Here is an 18,510-nt window from a genome sequence, read left to right on the forward strand (position 1 = left end):
AGTTCCCTGGGCTCCACTACTTCCCCGATGTTTGCATTGCTTAAGCGAAAACGGTGTTAAGTGCTTTCGCATACAAAATTTACATGGCCCGACAATTTTTGAGCGCTGTATCGGCCATGTCGCTGCTTAACTTAGTTGACGATGCTCTGATGTCGCTCTGCTGAATGCAGATTGTCGGCTGTTTTTGTTATTGTTCCTCTGCGGTTGTGTCGCTCGGCTTGACTTCCGCTTTTCTCATTGTTTGCTCACGCGGCCCGTCAATATTTACCAGTTGCTACAAGGCAGCACCCAGCACACAGGACACACCGTCCCAGCTGCCACGCCCCTATGTTTGTCCACATCAGTTTGCTGCAACATTTGACTTGTCGGTGGTCCTGCTGATGTGTGCTCTACCTAGTACCCAAAAAGGTGAAATCGAGTCGTGACGCGGTCATCGAACCCTCGGGGCAACCTGCTAATATGTACCGGGATACGCATTTACCTACTACCCACCACCCACTGAATACAATACACTTTGGTTTCCTGGTTTCATACATTTTATTAAATTTAATTTATTAACTTTAGCCTAATACTCAGTTAAATATTTTACATGCATTTGCTTAGCCTTTTGTTTTTATTAATGTTATGCATTTTACCTTACTTACTTTCTCAGGGGATTTTCACGCTCGCTCGTCAAACATTTTTGAATTCTCTTTTTCGTAGTTCCTTACGTATAAAATGCAAACTGGATTTGCTAATTTGAGTCGTTTATTAATCGTTATCATCATTACGTAGTTACCTTAGGACTATGGTTTCTTTAAATTCTTTACGATCTTTTTTATTACAATTTGAACTATGCTAAGTTGGAGCTTACAGCTAGATGAATTTGATTTAGATGTTGTAAATGCCTTAATTAAGCCTAAGTTACAAGCTAAATGGTAATGAGAGCTAGGTTACTCAAACTAAAGTCAACAACAATTATGAATTCGTTTACTTAGCTAAAAGTTTATGTTTCTCTTTTGGCGCTTAAAGCTGTTGTTTAAAAATATATTAACAATTCAGTTTTTTAGATTTAATGTTAGTTATAATTAGTAGCTATAAGTGTTAATTGTATTCCGTATTTTACATGTATTCTTAGGCTTTATGGAATTCAATGCTCAGCTTCACGTTTGCTTCGAACAATGTACATGCGCAGTTTATTGTTATCTTTTTACAGGGTTGACCATTCATTTCGTATCCACTCATAATGTTCTTTGCCTTCTTAAAAGAGTGAAAACTAAGGGAGCGCTTCCGCTGCTTTAAAATCAACTCCATTACTGTTTTGTTTATCTGGCTCATCACATACAACTTATAGTCAATTTGTTTACCAATTTTTCCCCGATTTCTCTTTAGTTTTCCATACTTTTCTCTTTTGATTTGCAGTTCCCGTGCGCTCTGACTTCAGATTAGTTGCTCCTCGTGGCCTAGAGCTTAGCGTCAGAAGCGAGTTCCGGATCCGAGATTGCGATCCTGGGCAATCAGGACATCCTCGCCGTTTAACTGGTGGTGCACCTCTTCTGGCACGGTCTTTAGCAGCTGTGGCTTGCCCTGGAAGGAATTGAAAAAATGGGGACGAGCTGAGACAATTTACCAAATAAAAACCTTATTTAGCTTTGGGAATAACCACGGACAGCTCACTAAATAGCGCTGCTTTAAAATTAATGAGCCGCACATTATTTAAGTACTCGCAGCTATTACAAATTCAAGTTTGCCGCCACACTGACAAGAAAATTTCCACCAGCAAAAACGTTGCGTATGCGTAATATTTGGTTTTGGCAGTGTGGCACCAGAGGCAAGACAAAAACAATGGGACGAAACCAACAAGTCTTCCAGCCATTTGCTGTGTTTTGGCCAACTCCCTCGGGCCAACACGGCCAACAGTGTCAGTTTGGGCCGCTTTTGGGAGCCGAGCGGGAAAAACAAGGAGCACATCAGAGACAAACGAAAGGAGCAGCTCAAGAAAAGGCAACAAATAAAATGGCAAAGAAGGCAAAAGTGGAATAAAACATTGTGAATTCAGTCTCCGCTGCTGCGGCTGATGATGTTGTTTCCTCTGTTTTTTGTCTGGTTTTCTGCCCGTGCTGCTCTTCTTCTTATTTGGGTCATAATAATTGCAATCATTAGAGTCAAAAGTTGCCACACCGCAGTGTCCTTTTGGCATGAAATTGTTGTAAAAACGTAATTCTTTTTGTGGAACGAACATCAGCGGGACAATGCAATGGCCGAGAAGCCTGTTGGCCTGGTCCACGAGGAGGATGGCAGCAGGAGAACGCACTGCGCTGCGTCGGGAGTATACATAATGGCGTATTTATAAAGCAACTGACAGAGACAATGAATGGCAGGCACAGGCGGAGGGAGCAGGACAGCCAGCAGCGAGCTTTTTTTTATTATCCTGCAGCACATTCAGGGGTCATTTACCGCTTTGAACCCATTGAAATGCCCGCGAAATTCCCTTTCCTCTTTCCAGCTGAGTTTAAAGTTGTCTGTAGAGGGATCAAATGTTATGGATTACCAGAAAATTGCACTGTCACTGGGATGGGTTCGACTTTGAGGCATCTGTTGATCGATGACGCACTGGAGGGCTAATCGATGGAAAGGAGCGCAATGTAGGGAAACCGTGATAAAAAACCAAAAAAGGGAGATTTTCCAACCCAAAACGGAGTTGTTTAGGCAGATTCCCTTTCGGCGTTAAGTATCTGAGCTCGAGCACTGTCCGCTCTTAATTTTCTACATCTGAATACCCTTTCGGTGGCTGCAATCACTTGAGCAGTTATCAGTCCAACCGCAAAAACCCATTTTCCGCCCCAGCGGCCACCATTTATAAGGGAAAAACGAAAACAAAATTGGGCACAAAAGATGCCCTCGAAATTCGGGTGGTGGGGGTCAAGATAAATGTTTCCTGCCACCGTTCCCCCTCTCCTTCCCCTTTATCACCCCCGTGCCCTGTGCCAGAAGCGCTGCCAAAAATCCTTGCCCGAAAATCCACTTTGCATATTGATGCTTTCAACGTTTTGGACATTAGACGAGTTGCCTTGACGACCAGTTCGCTATCAACAAGGAGCAGCAGGCGGTCCAGGAATTGGGGAAGTACATCAAACTGACACTTACCACATCGCTGCCATAAAGGCTCATGCCCATGCCGACGATGCTTCCGTTTCCGCCATTGGCCGCTGTCAGCTGCTGCTGCTGCTGATGCTGCTGTTGCTGCGGGGGCAGTGGAACCGAGCCGGGTACCGGTGCTGCCGAAGATGTTGCCACCAGGCCCATGCACGTCACCGGCTGCAGGAGGCCATCGCCGGTGGTCACCATGCTGTGGGTGAAGATGGGCGGCGGCGGCGTCGGCGAGAAGGTGGCCAATTGTGATGGATGCGACATGGTGACTCCGGTGATGGTGCTGTTCGTGCCAAACATTGGGCTCGTCGAGTACATGGGCATGGGATGATGTGCCAGATCGATCTGCGGTGGTTCGGTAGAGGAGTAGGTAATGAGGTTTTAGTCGTGTGATGATTTATATGCTGCGAGTTAGTCACGAGTTTCGGGTGGCGAGTGGGAGGGTTGAAACAAAAGTAATTGATCGATAGGGAGGGTAAATGATAATGTTGCTTCTAAACACAGAAACTTTTTACATCGCGAAACGCCATAGTAATGCATTTGGAGTCAAATGATAAACAAAAGTCCCGCGTTGGCCGCCAATTAAATTGTTTTTCACTACTGATACTTTAGCTATCGAAATAAAATCTCATCCAGAAAGTAACAAATTCAAACTGCCTTAAAGTTATTTTTTTAAATTACACATCACATGTTTTAGACAAAAATGTGCTTAGCTTTGATAATATTGTTTATTTTCCGCTGTGCAACTGCGCAACACCCGGGCAAGTGTGCCAGTGGCCTGTATGTTAATATGTAAGTGTGGTTTCCCACGCATATTGCAGCCATCGCGGACTCTGCGGTTCCACCGCCTCCTTGTGCCCCACGCGGCGGTGTTACTGATAGTTAACAACGCGGCAGGCGTTTATTTAGCCAACATGGTTGCCACGGCATACAAGAGGCTGGCTATGTGGTGAGCTACTACAATAATTGGCCCATCGGTGGGTCGTGAGTCTAGTTGCTGGCTTGCTGGCTTTGTGGGGAATGTGTATGCGCACCATGTTTGTATGCTTATTTCCGTAATTAACGTGTGCCTGGGCGAGGCATATTGACGTTGTTTTCTTAATGGGCACAACGAGATTTTAATGAAATTAATTTTCAGCTCCATGTAAATTAAAATTGATGAGCTGGCAACTTGAGACCATGCTTAAAGTGGTTATTTTAATGGCGATGTTATTAAAGTTTTTTGTATCTTTACAAAACAGCTCAGATCTGCGAATACTACCACGTTTTTTCAAACAAATGCAGTACATCGATTGCGGAGAAAGGGATGTGCTGTGCCAACTAAATGTCGTGTAAAACTTATCAGCATATGACAACAAAACCGAACATCGTCATTAGGTGATATGGTTGCCAGAACTGTGCTCGTGTGGCTGCATTAATTGCTGTTGGTTTTTGCCTTGTATTCCCAAGAACAGAGTTCTCTAACACGAGTGCTGTTTAAGTGCACAGGCTACCTGTCGAGCCTGAATCCATATCGATTCAACTACTCTAGGCCGTAGCTCAAGTCTATTCAATTATTAAGAGGAATGAAAGCCAGTTGGATAAACAAAGAGAAGGGGTCTCGACAAAAACAAAGCCCGATGGGAATGTTCCGCAAAATCGGAGCATAACTTGTCTGCCATGGCCAGACAAATGCGAAAAACGTTCCTCTCCACTCCCATATCTATCAAGTTTATACTTTCACTGGTCGGACTCTTGGCAAATCTGCGCTCAGCTCTTTCAGGTAATCAATTTCCTGGCCAAATTCCATCAAATACTTCATGTGCTTTCAGCGAGGGTATTCCTCGGCCATTATTTCATATCTGTCGGACTCTCTGCGTCTCCTTAAGCCCGATTTGCGTGAACTGAGTTCTCAGCACTCTGTTAGCATTCAGCACGATTTGTTTGTGCTACGGTGCGTATGTGTAACACCCTGCATTGCTTTTCAATGGAAGATAAATATTTCCCATGCAAGCAATGCATTTTTTCCTATTGGCTGCCATTTTCGAAGTCTGCTTTATTGATTTGGCCAGCTATATAGACGCAATTTTCGGAAGTAATCAACAGAGGTTTGCATATCTATGTTTCTTTCTTTCTGGTAGTTTTAGATCGGGGCTCAAACATACAGAGGATTAATGACATAATTAATGTTTATTTTCAACAACCAATAAATAAATAAAATATAACAAAATCATAACAAACTTTCGGATGCAACTCTAGACCCGCGTCGCGTAGCCTTGAACATAGAGATTGGCGGCTCCGCCCACATTGTCGACCACGGCCCCTGCCACATAGCTCCTACCGGAGGCTGTGGCCGCATGCAAGTCGGCCAGAATCTCGTCGTCCATCATCACATTTACCTGCGAGTAGATGTTCGGCTCCGCCCGCTTAAGTTCCGCCTGCCTTCCCGGCCGTCCCAAGGTCGCGCTGCAGTAGGGGGCCATCCGCTGTACGCTCACCGGGCCACCCACCAGAGGAGCGGTCAGATCGCTGTAGCTGAGCTCAGTCTGCGGAGAAAAATGCACGCATTTGTAATATTTCGAGTTGCTTGTTTGTTTTCTCGATAAACAAAATATTTGGGAACCAATACGTTTCACTTTCGAATTAAATAAAAGGTTGATGTGGTAAAAAACAAAGCGAGTGATTTCTCTACAATTCAAGTTTGAACAAAGCTCTTGGGATACTTCTTACAAAATAACATATCAATTCTGCAAAAGGCTAGGTTTGTCATTTTAATAATAAATATTTTCTCCATTCCACTCCTGTGTATTTCTTGTTGATAGATCGATATTAATTGAGCTTTGAGTGGGGCAAATGTGTACTTTGTCAACTAGTTGAAAACCAAAATGTATTTATAAAGAAAATTACATCGCAAACGAACCGCTCGGTGGTTTGTTGTCTATCAAATAAATGGAGTGGGACCCTGCCAGCAAAAGGGTGATAATTCTATCGCCTATCGTCCAGAAGTCACTTAGTAGCTTTTGGAACGTAGTAGACGCAAGAAGCCATGCCAAGGACCGTGTCTACAAACGGTCAAAGCCCTTTTAAGAAAAATAATTGCAAAATTTTGCTGGCTCTTCTGGTATCTTCTACAAGCGTCTGTTAGGTCACTTCTAACTGACTTCCAGAAGTGACTTCGGCGATATCGCATTCGGATCGCCGAAGTGACTTCTTCGAGAAGAATTGTGCCACTTTTGAGGCACTTCTCTGATAGCTTGTATTTCCTAAAAGTCACTTAGAAGTGCCTTCTGCGATAGAAAATGCTTGGAGGGGATTAATGTACACAAATGTTAGCTCTTTGAAAAACTTTTCCAGAGCTAAAACGCAGTAAATAAAAAGTGACTAGAGCATCACCACTAACGTTTTGATTGCCCGAGCAGGTTAAAGCTGAGATCCACTGCAGCTCGCGAGTCGTTCCGACTGCTTTATGTCTGCTTTTGGTCTGTTTGTTTAGGCCAGACACCGCCCACATGCGGCGCCTGTTTGTAATGTGTCTGCCGCTGCTGGCCCTGCCCTTAACGGCCATTTTCCACCGGAACCCCCTGATTTTCCACCATCGCGGCACACACTTGGCCGTTTATTGCATTTTGAGGCTGCAGGCAGCGGGAACGGGAGCAGGAGCGGGAGCTGTGGGTATAGAAACAGGATGCGAACATCCTTCGCCTCCTGAGTGGTTCCCGCTCTGCAATCTCGAATCGCGCTGGGTCCGCCTGCAACTTATTTTTATTAAATTCGCAAATGGAAAATTTATATTGCTGCAGCTGCTGCGGCTGCCCTCGGTTCTCGCTTGCTGGCTCCTACTCCTCGGAAAAGGGGCGTGGCTGGCTCAGAGAAATTTCTCCTTAAATGATTTTCAAATTATGTTGGTTTCTTCGCTTCTCCTACAACTGCAGATGATGCTGTTCTCCATTCCCATCAGAGCTATTGTTGTTTTCGTTTATTTCGCTCGCGACCTTCAGGACTTTTTCAAAGGAAGTTATATTTCGCCATTCTTCAATGACAGAGTTTGATAGTTGAGAAGCGAGATTTAAATAGTTTTGTCTTCTACTTTATGAGCAGACAAATTTAGCTAAGGCATTCATAAATTTTATCAATTAACATTACTTTTAAAAGCTTCATATTTCGACACCTATCTATTTAGTAATTTCTAAGGTATGATACAGTTTTCTTTAAGGGTCTTCCGACTGATTTACACCAACTATTTTATCATTTTCCCAGGGGACAAGGCAAGGACAACAAAATGCTGGCTATGAAAAGCACTTAACCAAAAATATATGGATGGCTGTTGCCAAGTGAAATAAAGTGGGGTCACCACCGCCAGGGGTCGTAAATTAACGCTCTGGCGAAGGCATCTCCGGCACATTGCAAAAGGTTCAGTGTCCGGCAGGGGAGTGGATTAGGGTGTCCATAACTCACCTTCTGTTGCGGCTGCTGCTGGAGCTGCTGCTGTTGATTGGCATAAGCGCCCATTTTGCTGACGGGAATGAGCGTATTATACTGGATGTAAGGGCCGTGGCCCGGGGGCGGGCCCGTCTTCTTGTCGACCACGGCGTACGTGGGCATCAGGTGATCATAGGTGCCGGAGGTAATCACGGCGTTCTGCTCGGCCAGCGCCGCAGTGGCGTAAGCCCGACCGTGACCCTTTGTCGTCCACTCGTCGTCCAGGTCGTGTCCGTCTGGAAAGGGAAAAAGGGGATTCCCCCGCAGAGGCGCGTTAAGGATTAGCTCGGCGACCGGTGCAATCGAAGCCACCTGTGGAAACTCACCCAACCCACCTTGCGGTATGATGTCCGGATTCTTGTCGATGCTGTCCAGGCTGCTCGTCACATGGCACGTCTCCCGGCCGATGCGGTGCATATCCTGCACTGATTGCCCGCCATTGTGGCCCAGTGTGCCGATGACCAGGCTGCCATTGTTGTTGCTCGCCAGCAGGCCCAGACTCCCGTTCCCGTTGGCCGTCGTTCCGCCCAATCCGCCTCCGCCAGCGCCACCACCCAGCCCACTGCCGTTGCCGGTGGTGGTGCCGCCCACGCCGACGACGCCGCTGCCCGGATGCGAGTAATTATTGCGATCGCGCCCCGAAGAGCCGCGCACACGCACCACAATCACAATGATGAGGGCCACCAGGAAAACGCTGCCCACGATGCCGGCCAGAATGCCGAGGAACGGCCGGATGTCCTCGATGACGGGCGCATAGGCCAACGAGAGGTCTACGAGAGAGTGGGGGAAAGTAAGAAAGGGGAAACCGGAAAGAGACCAAGATTGGAGGATAAGCATGTGCCTGTCCATTTACGTAGTCCTGCGCTTACACAGAGGAAAATGCTAGTCATAAAGGTGGCAATTCGCTATTTTGTACATCATTAGGACCGAGTTATTTTAAATAAAAGCCAAGCGGTGAGTGAGATTTATAAGTTTTACAGACATATAATATCAAAATATTAATGAAAATCGTTTTAAAACATCTCTATCGATCTTAAATGTTGGCCAAGTTGTATTTAATTCCTAAATCCCCATCTTAAAATTAATATTGAGAACACATTTCACTCAATTTTAAAATTGATTTATGGCGAAAAACAAACTCTCTTTCATCTTTATTTCAAGGGTGAATGCGGACTTTTTTCTGTGTTCACTTTTTATGCGTCTATACATTAAAATTAAGAATCGAACATTTTTCTCTGTGTGGGGACTGCCCCTTTCTTTCTTCCTGTGGGTCTGCATTGTTTTATGAGCTGCTAACTACGTCCCGTTCTTGGTCCAGTCTCGTCCTCCGGCTGTTATTGTTGTTGTCGGTGGCAGTTCCTGTCGCACGTGCCTTGAATTTAGTGCCGCTTTAATGAGCTGCATGTGTGTGGGTGCAAGTGTCCGTGTATTTGTGTACTTGTGCATATCTGCGAGTTGTAAGCCGCCCCTAGCCCCGCCCGGCTTTGCTAATTTTGGTCTCGGTCCTTGTTGGCATGTCGAGAATTTTTAGTGACCCCACATAAAAAAGGAACAGGAAAATAAAACCATTCGGCATCCGGATTTATTTGTGCAGCTTTGTGCGGACTTAGTGGGGCGAAGTTGTTAAAGTGGATTAATGGTGCTATAAACCCGACCATTTTCGGATGAAAATTAGTCGCAACAAATTTAAAACTAAACTATTGCTACAACAAAGGTTAGGAACAACACATAGGTGAAATAAATATTTAAAACTAAACATTTAGGTAATAACTAAGCTACGTACACAAACAATACACAAATAAAAAAGTGATTGAAATAATAAACGCCGTGAAAACAATAACATTGAGTAACAAATCAGATAAAAATAATCGATACATGGCTAGTTACAGGTTAGAAAAACAAAGGCAGATTAATAGAAAATTATAGAAAAGGATAGGCCACCGCTACCTTCTTGCTGGTCAACGTCTTTGCCCACGTCGAGGCCAATCCCCTTGCCCAGATTGAGAAACTCGTCCTCATCGCAGACGCAGTCGCTGGTGGTGGTTGCTGTCGCTTTTGACTTAGGATAGGCAGGCCTAAGTCCTTGAAAGGACTTAGTGAAGGTTATTTTAACTAAAAGAAAGCGTGCATTTCGAAATTAGGCGACAAGAATAAAAGAAAGAAAGAACACAGAGGGGAATCAAACCAAGTTAGAAGAATTTAAGCAAATCAAAAGACAAATGAAGCAGCTGCAAATGGATGCCCTCGCCAATTAATTTACAGGCAAAGAGCAAGGACTCAAGGGCCAGGACATGCATGAAATTGCAAACGCACAGGACAGAGAGTGGGAAACAGGACAGCCCGCATCGGTTGAGTTATACGTGGGTCTCATTTCTGGAGACCGGGCACTCGGAGTCCCCCTGTGATTAAACTCACCCGTCTGCTTCTCCGGATCCTTCAGCGTGTAGACCTGCAAAATGGTGGCGTTGCTACGGCCCTTGCTGTTGTGGGCGATGAGGAAGACATTGTACCCCATTCCGGGCATCAGACCGCTCACCTCAAAGTACGGTCGCCTGTAACGAAGTTGAATCGATATTTGAATGTCCAAATCAAGAACGGGAAAACCGCAAAAAAGGGCAGAGCAAAGAGCAGGCAAATGGGTTTCGCCGAAGGAGCAGCAGCTGCATGCTGGATATTCACAAGGACATGGACACGAGCATGGGCATGGGCATGGGCATCGGCATGGACATGGACCTAAACGTTACCATGGCCATGCGTTCTGTTCTATGCCACGGCTCGTTGGGCTTGTTGTAATGCAGAAGTCACACGGCGTGTGATTCTGATTGCTCCGCGTCCATTCCTCCGCCCTTTTCTTTCCGTGCTCCTGGTCCTGCTGCGGCATCCAACTCCTTACTCACTTTGATTTCGAAATTTTGGGATGGCGTGTCGTTCCATTCATGTAAACCTCCATTATAAAGTCCTGCTGCAGGCCGCCGTCAAAGCCTTCGATGCATTCGATTTGGAATCCCGTCGATGTCTGGTTGAGCACCGTGCAGTTCAGCAGCGGATCCGGCTCGCCTGTTTGGGAGCAGAGCGAAAAAGACAGTCCGATATTTATTATTCCGGCTCGGAGGCGGATCAAGCCACAAATTGCACTGAGCCCCAGCATTTGTCTACAGCTTTTGGGTGCGCATATTTGTCGCCGGATAGCTTCAAAATCAATAAGCTAACTCGCAGCACTAGTTTGCCTAATCCAGCAGCCGGTAAAGCAAAGCGCCAAAGTGCCAAAGTCATCGGCAAATCAGCACAGCGGGACTTTGCAAAACCCAAAACAAAACATAAACAAAAACCGTTGCCAGCCAGACGCTTTCCCACGGGTAGGAAACCAGCTGATGGAGCTGACGATACCGTGTAGCTCGAAATTTAAAAGTACATAAAAAGAGAGCCTAAATGTATGCAGTGAGGTAATGGAATGGGCCTCTGGAGGTATACTATATTGTTGCACAGTTTTAGGCACCTTTATCAGAACTGTAGGGAAATCATTTAATGGTTGTACATTTTGTAAATGCTTTTAATTGTAAAAAAAATAAGGTGCGTAGGCAAAAATTGTTAATAATTCAAATAATTTATAAACTGAAACTAAATTTGTTTTCTAAAAGACTTAATTATTACTTTAGAGTAAAGCTAAAACTTTGTGTCTCGTTAACATTAATATGAAAAGAAAACAAATACTTTATAAAGCAAAATCAAATATGAATATGTGCGGAGCTCATCTAAAGTGCCGAGTTAGCCCCGCATGCTCTGCAAGGCCTGAAATGAATCCGCAGCTGCTGGCACGCGAGTTCCAAGGCAACGTCCCCACATAGCCCCACTGACAGGTGAATCACCCACGTTCCGCCCGCGAACCAACCCTCCCTGCCCCGATGCTACTCACCTGCCGGGACTATTGTGTATACGCAGGGTTCACTTTGATCGCCAATTTCGTTGGTCGCCCAGCAGAGCAGCGTCCCGTAGTCCTGGCATTGCAAAGAGGAAATCGCAAACACGGGCATCAGAATGAGTGTGGGTTCGGGCTTGGGTTGCCCCAAAGGATGGTGCAGGAGTGCGGGATTGGAGGATTGGGGGTACAAGGGCCGGGTTGAGTGACAATGCATTTCGTTGGCTTAATTTATGCATGCACTGCGGCGATGGCGACGCCGTTGGCGACACACCTTTTCAACCTTAATTGAAAATTCAAAACCGCAACTCGTTTGGAAAATTATGTGCTGGCCCTCAAGGGCGTGCCGGGGACTGATTTATATGACCTCCAGGAGGACAGGCAGGACTAGCGGAATCGAAATCGGGAAGGCAAATGGGAGCGGCAATGGGTTCGAGTTCGGCTCGGAGCACTTACATTCTCCGTCATGGGCGTGTAATGGGCAATACTGCGGCCCCGGTCCACGGCCACTTGCGAGGCCGGTATGTCAACTGTTTCGCCCTGGGTTGCATTGAATTTCCAAACGTAGGTTGCCTCCGCGGGATTGGCGTCGATTTCGCAGGCCACCTTGACGGTCTCATGCCGGCCCGAGCTGTAGGAGACCCGCTGTCGGGGTCGGCAAACAGGTGCGACTGCAAAAGAGAAGCACAGAGGTTCAAGGCATCCGCATAATTAAAGAGAAACACCGGCCCATCTCGAGCCGGATTCCTGGTCCTCGGAAGCACTGCAGGTCAAAAAGGAGCTCTAACTTTTGCCCATTAAATATTTAAAGAAAGCTCCGGCATTGTCGGCTTGTTTGCGGTTGCATTGTTGCTGCTTAATTGATTTATTTGTCTGATTTACGGGAAAAATTCAATTTGTCTGTGGCAGGATAAGTCGCACACAGAGACGAGTGGACGCTCGTCCTGCTGAGTCCTGCTGTAATTGCATTGTGTAACGTGATAGTTACAAATTGCAATCGAAGGATCCCATTCGTTTTAATTAAGCTGTTATGTAAATTAACACACTGCAGCTTAGGCCAAGGACCGACTTGGGAAATTCGCCACCCCGGAGCACGTATACTCACATCGTATGTCCAGCTGGACGGGATTGCTCTCGCCGTCGCCCTCCCGATTGCTGCCCACACAGGTGTAGATGCCACTCCTCGCCCGGCTGGCGTTCTGGAGCACCAGACTCTGGTTGGACACGGCTATGCCTTCGGCGGGGTTGTTGGCCAGAATCTCACCCTGAAATCGAAAGCAGAAAGTGAAACGTAAATTGAAAATGGAAAATGTAAAATGTACCGGCCACCCCGTGTGTGGCGCAATAATTTATTGAATCGAATTCAATTTACCGATTGCTGGAGGTGGGTAAATTGAAATAAATTTAATTTCTCAAAGCTAATCACACTTTTATGTTGCGTTACATTGCGCATACGCCCCGCAGGCCGACGGGCGGAACTGCTGATTGAAGAGCCGGTGGCTGCTGCATAAATTAGGACCGGGCTGCATAAATTGTTAAGTGCTCTCCCCAGCTCGGTAATTCGATAATAAATTGTGTTCGCCCCCATGTATGGCGGCTGCCTAGAGAATTCCATTTTTTGCCCTTTGGCAGCCCTAAAATATGCAACAATTATGCGCACCATCTCGTCGGCAGTTAGGGCTCTCGAATCGAATCCGCAGCCCGGGGCTAATGTATGGGCGCATAATGAAAATAATAATAATACATAGTGAAACGGCTGCTTTATATGCGCGTTCCTCCTAAGCGGTTACTTTCGAGAGGGCCCCGAGTCAAAATAAATTAGCCGCGAGTTGGCAAAGGCAGTGAGCTGTTAAATTTGTTTTTCGAAATTTGTGCGTGTAAAATTGCATCTGTCTGTCACTTACGTTGTGCCGCCAGCTAACTTTGTAGATCCAGGGATTCGACTTGATGTTGCACTCGAAGAACACATCGATGCCCTCGCGCAGCGTGGAGTTCAGCGAGTTGGTTCCCAGCTCCAGGCTCACCACCGGAATGTCTGCGGATGAAAAGGCCGTCAAATTGGATAGAAGTCATTATGGGCTGTCTACGGGGATTGGGAGGAGGCAAGGACAGACTGTGCTGCCATGGCATCGGGCGGGCTAATTACTTTAAATCGCCTGGCCAGACAAATAATAAAGCTGGCAGGCAAATAAAATGCCAAAGGTGTAATTACTGTGTAAGCCGCACAAATTAGCCAATTTAAGTTGTCGAAATGCTCAGCTCCCCGTCCACTCAACTCGCTCTCCCCTGGCCTTTTAGCCCGTTTCGTTTGTTTGTTTATTATTAACAGAACTCTTTTTCTGCCGGCCAGCTCAGCCTGGCAATTAGGCCTTCGAAATGGCGTTTCGCTGGCGGAGAAAGGGAAGCCATTGGGTAACTGGGCAACATTTTAACTTGATTAATTCGAAATTGGTCCGCGAATGCGAATCAATTAAGCTTATTAAGCAATCTATCAAATTGGGTAAACAGTGCCCCGCGCTCCGGAGGCTGCGTTTCGCGGCGAATGAGCCAGATATTTCAATCGAATCGCGTGGGGCGGGACAAAAAAGAGGAAAAGTTAAAAGGTAAGCAGCAAACCGCACTCCCAAGGCAAACAGGAAGCGGTTCCCCTGCTCGACCCCCTTTTTACGGGGACGGGGCTCGGAGCTGTGGTGGTTTTGCCATTTAAATTTTGTGCAAACAGGTCGAAAACTGTAAAAGCGTAAAGATGACTTTGCAGGCGGCGTTGCGGTGCTTGTGGCGGGTTAAAAAGTTTCGCAAGTTTTGTGCAAAACTTTCACCGGCGGCCGCTGGAAATTAATTTGCCAAAACTTGCCCCGCTGAGCAGAATCGAAGAAAAATATGGAGGAAAAGATATTGAGGAGCAGTGCGGGAGGCAGCTGTTTCATACACACAGTCTTTAAAGCCGCTCGCCGACTTTGTGCTTTCGGTTTCATTAAAAACTTTGGCAGGGTCGAATTAAATATTAAGCAGGCCTGTTTCGTTAGGCGAACCAAACTTACGATAGATGTCCAACTTCCAGCCGTCCTCCAGTCCGGACTCGGGTATCATGCTCTGCTCCGCGCGGCAGGACAGGAACTTGCCGCGATCGTCGATGGTGGGCGTGAATGTCAGCACCGAGGTGGTCATATTGCCATCCGGATTGCCCTAAGTGGGTGGAGAGAGGGGCAAACGGTTAACGGCTGAGCGGTGGCCAAGACAAAGAAAACGGAAAAGGGTTGGCACGTCCGTACACGCAGATTGGGGGTGGCTTTTAATTGAGGCCCTCGCTACGTGACTGCCGTTCGAGCAACTTCAATTACCACAAAGCATGTGTACGACTCCCTCGGCGGGGAGCGGAAATTGTTCTCTAGGGCAGCCATTAACGAGGATGACAGGCATTTGAAATTTGCATGTTTATAAACATTTTGGCCAGGGTAGCAGTCGGGTGGTTCCGACGACAGTTTGTTTTCAAAATTCATATAACCGAAATGTTTATAAAAAGATTTTTCTCGTCCGACTGACAACCCACACGGTTTAAAGATATGAGTAATTACTTCATTATTAACTTATTAACATATACCTTTCTTAAGTTAGTTTTTGTTTTCTTTTATAATGTTTTCATATATTTATATAAGTATCCGCGAAATTTTAATGACTTCTAAGTCCCAGTTTTCTTAAAAGTGTTAAATTTTACATGTTAAGACTGGAATTTATGTAATTTAAGTTAAAATTCTAAATACAAAAGTTTTTTTTTTATTTAATTAACATCTTTATTTAATATAATCCAGGAACAGATCTAATTAAAGCCTTTAACCTAAATGTTTTCTTAAGTAAATAATCTCTTAATTATAAATTATAATTAGTTTTCAACTTGGTATATAGGAGTAGCTCAAATTACGACTAGTTTCAAGTAAATAATATATTCATATTAGTCTCTTAGGAGCAGCCCAAAATGTCTTCTTTTGAGCCTGCGAATTGGGATAGCCCCCTGTAATCTCCGGGCTAGACGATTACGGTGGGCAGTTAGACGGTCGTTGTACCTGCTTGAGAAGAACGATATTTGGTCTTCAACAAGACTCAGGTTTAGGTCATTGTGAAGCGTTTGGCCGCTAACGAACCACTCACAGCCAGTGATTTGTCTTAATGTTTTGTTCTGGACGGTTTGGAAACGTTTTCGGTGGGACGCAGCCGCCACTCCCCAAATTTGGATTCCATATCTCCAAGTTGGTGCGATGATTTGTTGATAAATGTGCCGCTTGCATCTTAGAGATAATTTGCTTTTCTTGTTTAGCATCCAGAATAATTGGTTCCGCTTTAGGTTGCACATTTTGACGACTCTGGCAATATGTTCTCGGAAGGTTAGGCGTTTGTCCAGTGTGAGGCCTAGGTATTTCGCCTTAGTCGCTTGCTCTATGTCCACATTATTAATGTGGACCACCGGAGTTGTTTTTCGGCGTAACGTAAAGCAAACGTTTACGCATTTGCTTTCGTTGATTTTGATATTGTTCGCCGTGGCCCATTTCTCGAATTCGTTGAGGTAGGTTTGCAGCGTTTGTGAAGACTCGGTCTCACTGTTCGAGGAGCTGAGAAAGCAGACGTCGTCAGCGAAGCTGGCCAGCAGCATTTTGCTGTTGTCGTAGGTCATTTCTTCATAGCTTGGCTTGGGGATGTCTGCTGTAAAGATGGAGTACAGTAGCGGTCCTAAGACGCTTCCTTGGGGAACGCCAGCTGTAATGGCAACATTTGCAGAGATTGCGTCTCTGGACTGGACGCAAAAATCTCTGTTTGTGAGAAACGATCTGATGAGCTCAAACAGGTTGGCTGGCAGCGCTGTTTTGACTTTGGCTAGTAGTCCCGGGATCCAAACTCTATCAAATGCCTGTTGTATGTCAAGAAAGATGCCGTTGCAGTATTCTTTATTGTCGTAGGCCTTCAGGATGTGATTGACTACACGGTGCAATTGCTCAATCGTACTGTGGCCGGCTCTGAATCCGAATTGGTGCATTGGGATAGTATCATTGTCTTCTAGGTGTATTATAAGTCGGGAAGCTATCAGCCTTTCCATTACCTTCGATAAAGAGGGCAGGAGGCTGATAGGCCGGTAGGAGCATGGATCCTGTTCCGGTTTCCCTGGCTTTAGAATCATACTGATTCTAGCACTCTTCCATTTTTTGGGAAAGTATTGCACTCTAAGTATCGCATTGAATATCAATGTGATAAGTAATAGTGCTCTCTTGGGAAGGATTTTAAGTACTGCGTTGCTTATTAGGTCATGACCTGGCGCCTTTCGACTTTTGAGGGTACGTATCATGTTTGAGACTTCTTCCAGACGGATATGTCTTATTGGAGGTGACATCTGGAAAGGGCGCTGTAGTATTTCGTTTATTCTGTTGATATCCTCCTCGGATGCGAAATTAAACGCAGTGAATCTGTCGCCAAGGTGTTCCGCAAATGTTTGTACTTGCTCTTCTAAGGAGCGACACCAGTTACCATTGCTGTTCTTCAGAGGCGTAACTTTCTGTGGCATTCTTTTTACTTTTTTGGTAAAGGACCACATATTAAAAATGGAATCATTAGAATAGTCCATATTGGTCAGCATATGTTCGAATTGCGCATTTTTCAATTCAGCCATGGCAACGTGAAGCTCTCTGGCGCATCTATGCCATTGAGCTTTATCCTCAGGACTGTGCGTTCGAATATAACGTCTTCTCAGTGCTCTCTTACGGACTAGAATCTCTGCAATGTTTGGGTCAATTCTATTCGAGTGGCGTATGAGGGCTCTGCCATGATTGTTTGCAGTGTACACGTTTGCACTCCTCGCCGCATTTGTCACGTTGGTAGTGAAGAGGTCTACAGCGTCGTCAATCTCAGCAGCAGAGTTGAGCTCAATGTTAAGGCGTATCGATCTACATAGTTCTTCCTTGAAAACAGCTACATTTGTGTGTTTGCTAAGAAGTTGTCTACGTTGAGTGCATTGTATGGCTTCTGTTTTTAATGTAGTGATGAGAGATAGGTGGTCCGATTCAAGGTCCCAGCTGTCTCTGATGCTTAGCTTGTCGTGTGGAATGTTGCGATAAATTGCAAAGTCTAAACAGGATGGTCTTCGATTTACTGCGCTTGGATAGTATGTTGGTGCTCCAGTCGCCAGGATGTTGGCGTTAATTGAGATGGCGCTTGCGGCAAGTAAGTTACCTCGGTGACAGGTGATCGCAGAACCCCACCATGGATGTTTGGCGTTCCAGTCTCCGCTGATAAATGATCTTGGGAAGTTGAAGTTAGCGAATATGTCATCAAATTCTGATTGAGTCCAGCTGAAGTTCGGAGGGCAATAGATTGATCCGATGAATATTTGTCCTATACATGTTTGGATTCTGGCACCCACGATTTGGACTTTAGCATGGACGATTGGCTCGATGGGAAAGTGATTGATCTTTTTGTTAACCAGGATTGCAGCTCCACCCCTGTGGCTGCCGTCAGGTAGATTTGAAGTGTAGACTTCATATCCAAATAGTTGAAGGTTGGATGTCTTCGTTTCAGTGAGAAGGAGAATGTCAATATTCTCTCTCTCCGCAAGGTGGCCGATTTCCGTCATTTTGCCGGCAGCACCTCGCGTGTTCCAGGTGAGAATTTTTATTTGGGACATTGTGTAAGTTGCGCGTTAATTGCAACCAGCATCTTCAGCATCTGGGCTTGCATGGCGTATAGACCCTCGATAGCTTTTGAGAGCGATGCAACTGCCATTTCTAGTTTAGATTCTTGTGCATTTTGCTGTTGTGACACATCTGGGAAAAAGTGCGCATGATTTTTTGCACCGTAGTGATGTTGCTGTTGAATGGCGTCCTGTAGCCTATTTGTTAGGTTTCCTGGTCGTTTGTTTTGTTTTTCCGTGATTGGATTTGCATTTCTGGCTATTTGAGCATAAGAAACTCCATTTTCATAATGTTTGGGTGTAGAGTTATTGTTTATGCTCACTTTTGGGGTTTTCT

At 45.6% G+C, this 18,510-nt stretch overlaps 1 protein-coding gene across 9 annotated transcripts in view; it reads right to left on the minus strand.

The window, feature by feature from the left end:
- Window positions 1–526: 526 nt before the first annotated feature.
- LOC108029676 (nephrin) overlaps window positions 527–18,510 on the minus strand; it is a 65,786-nt gene continuing 47,802 nt past the window's right edge. For 3 of the 9 annotated variants that reach the window (XM_050887496.1, XM_017102121.3, XM_044092034.2), the window contains 13 exons: window positions 14,545–14,689; window positions 13,408–13,538; window positions 12,609–12,768; window positions 11,960–12,174; window positions 11,501–11,582; window positions 10,485–10,644; window positions 10,003–10,139; window positions 9,535–9,699; window positions 7,914–8,357; window positions 7,564–7,823; window positions 5,508–5,654; window positions 3,127–3,474; window positions 527–1,566 (listed from right to left, as the gene is read on the minus strand). In XM_050887496.1, the coding sequence (XP_050743453.1) occupies window positions 1,456–1,566; window positions 3,127–3,474; window positions 5,508–5,654; window positions 7,564–7,823; window positions 7,914–8,357; window positions 9,535–9,699; window positions 10,003–10,139; window positions 10,485–10,644; window positions 11,501–11,582; window positions 11,960–12,174; window positions 12,609–12,768; window positions 13,408–13,538; window positions 14,545–14,689 (2,505 nt within the window). In that variant the 3' untranslated portion in view covers window positions 527–1,455. Of the gene's footprint in view, window positions 1,567–3,126; window positions 3,475–5,297; window positions 5,655–7,563; window positions 7,824–7,913; window positions 8,358–9,147; window positions 9,467–9,534; window positions 9,700–10,002; window positions 10,140–10,484; window positions 10,645–11,500; window positions 11,583–11,959; window positions 12,175–12,608; window positions 12,769–13,407; window positions 13,539–14,544; window positions 14,690–18,510 lie in introns of those variants that run through there. The other 6 variants (XM_044092035.2, XM_044092039.2, XM_044092036.2 and 3 more) reach the window with 6 other exon arrangements.

This window comes from Drosophila biarmipes, chromosome 2R (assembly GCF_025231255.1).
Source record: "Drosophila biarmipes strain raj3 chromosome 2R, RU_DBia_V1.1, whole genome shotgun sequence".
NCBI classification, from domain to species: domain Eukaryota; kingdom Metazoa; phylum Arthropoda; class Insecta; order Diptera; family Drosophilidae; genus Drosophila; species Drosophila biarmipes.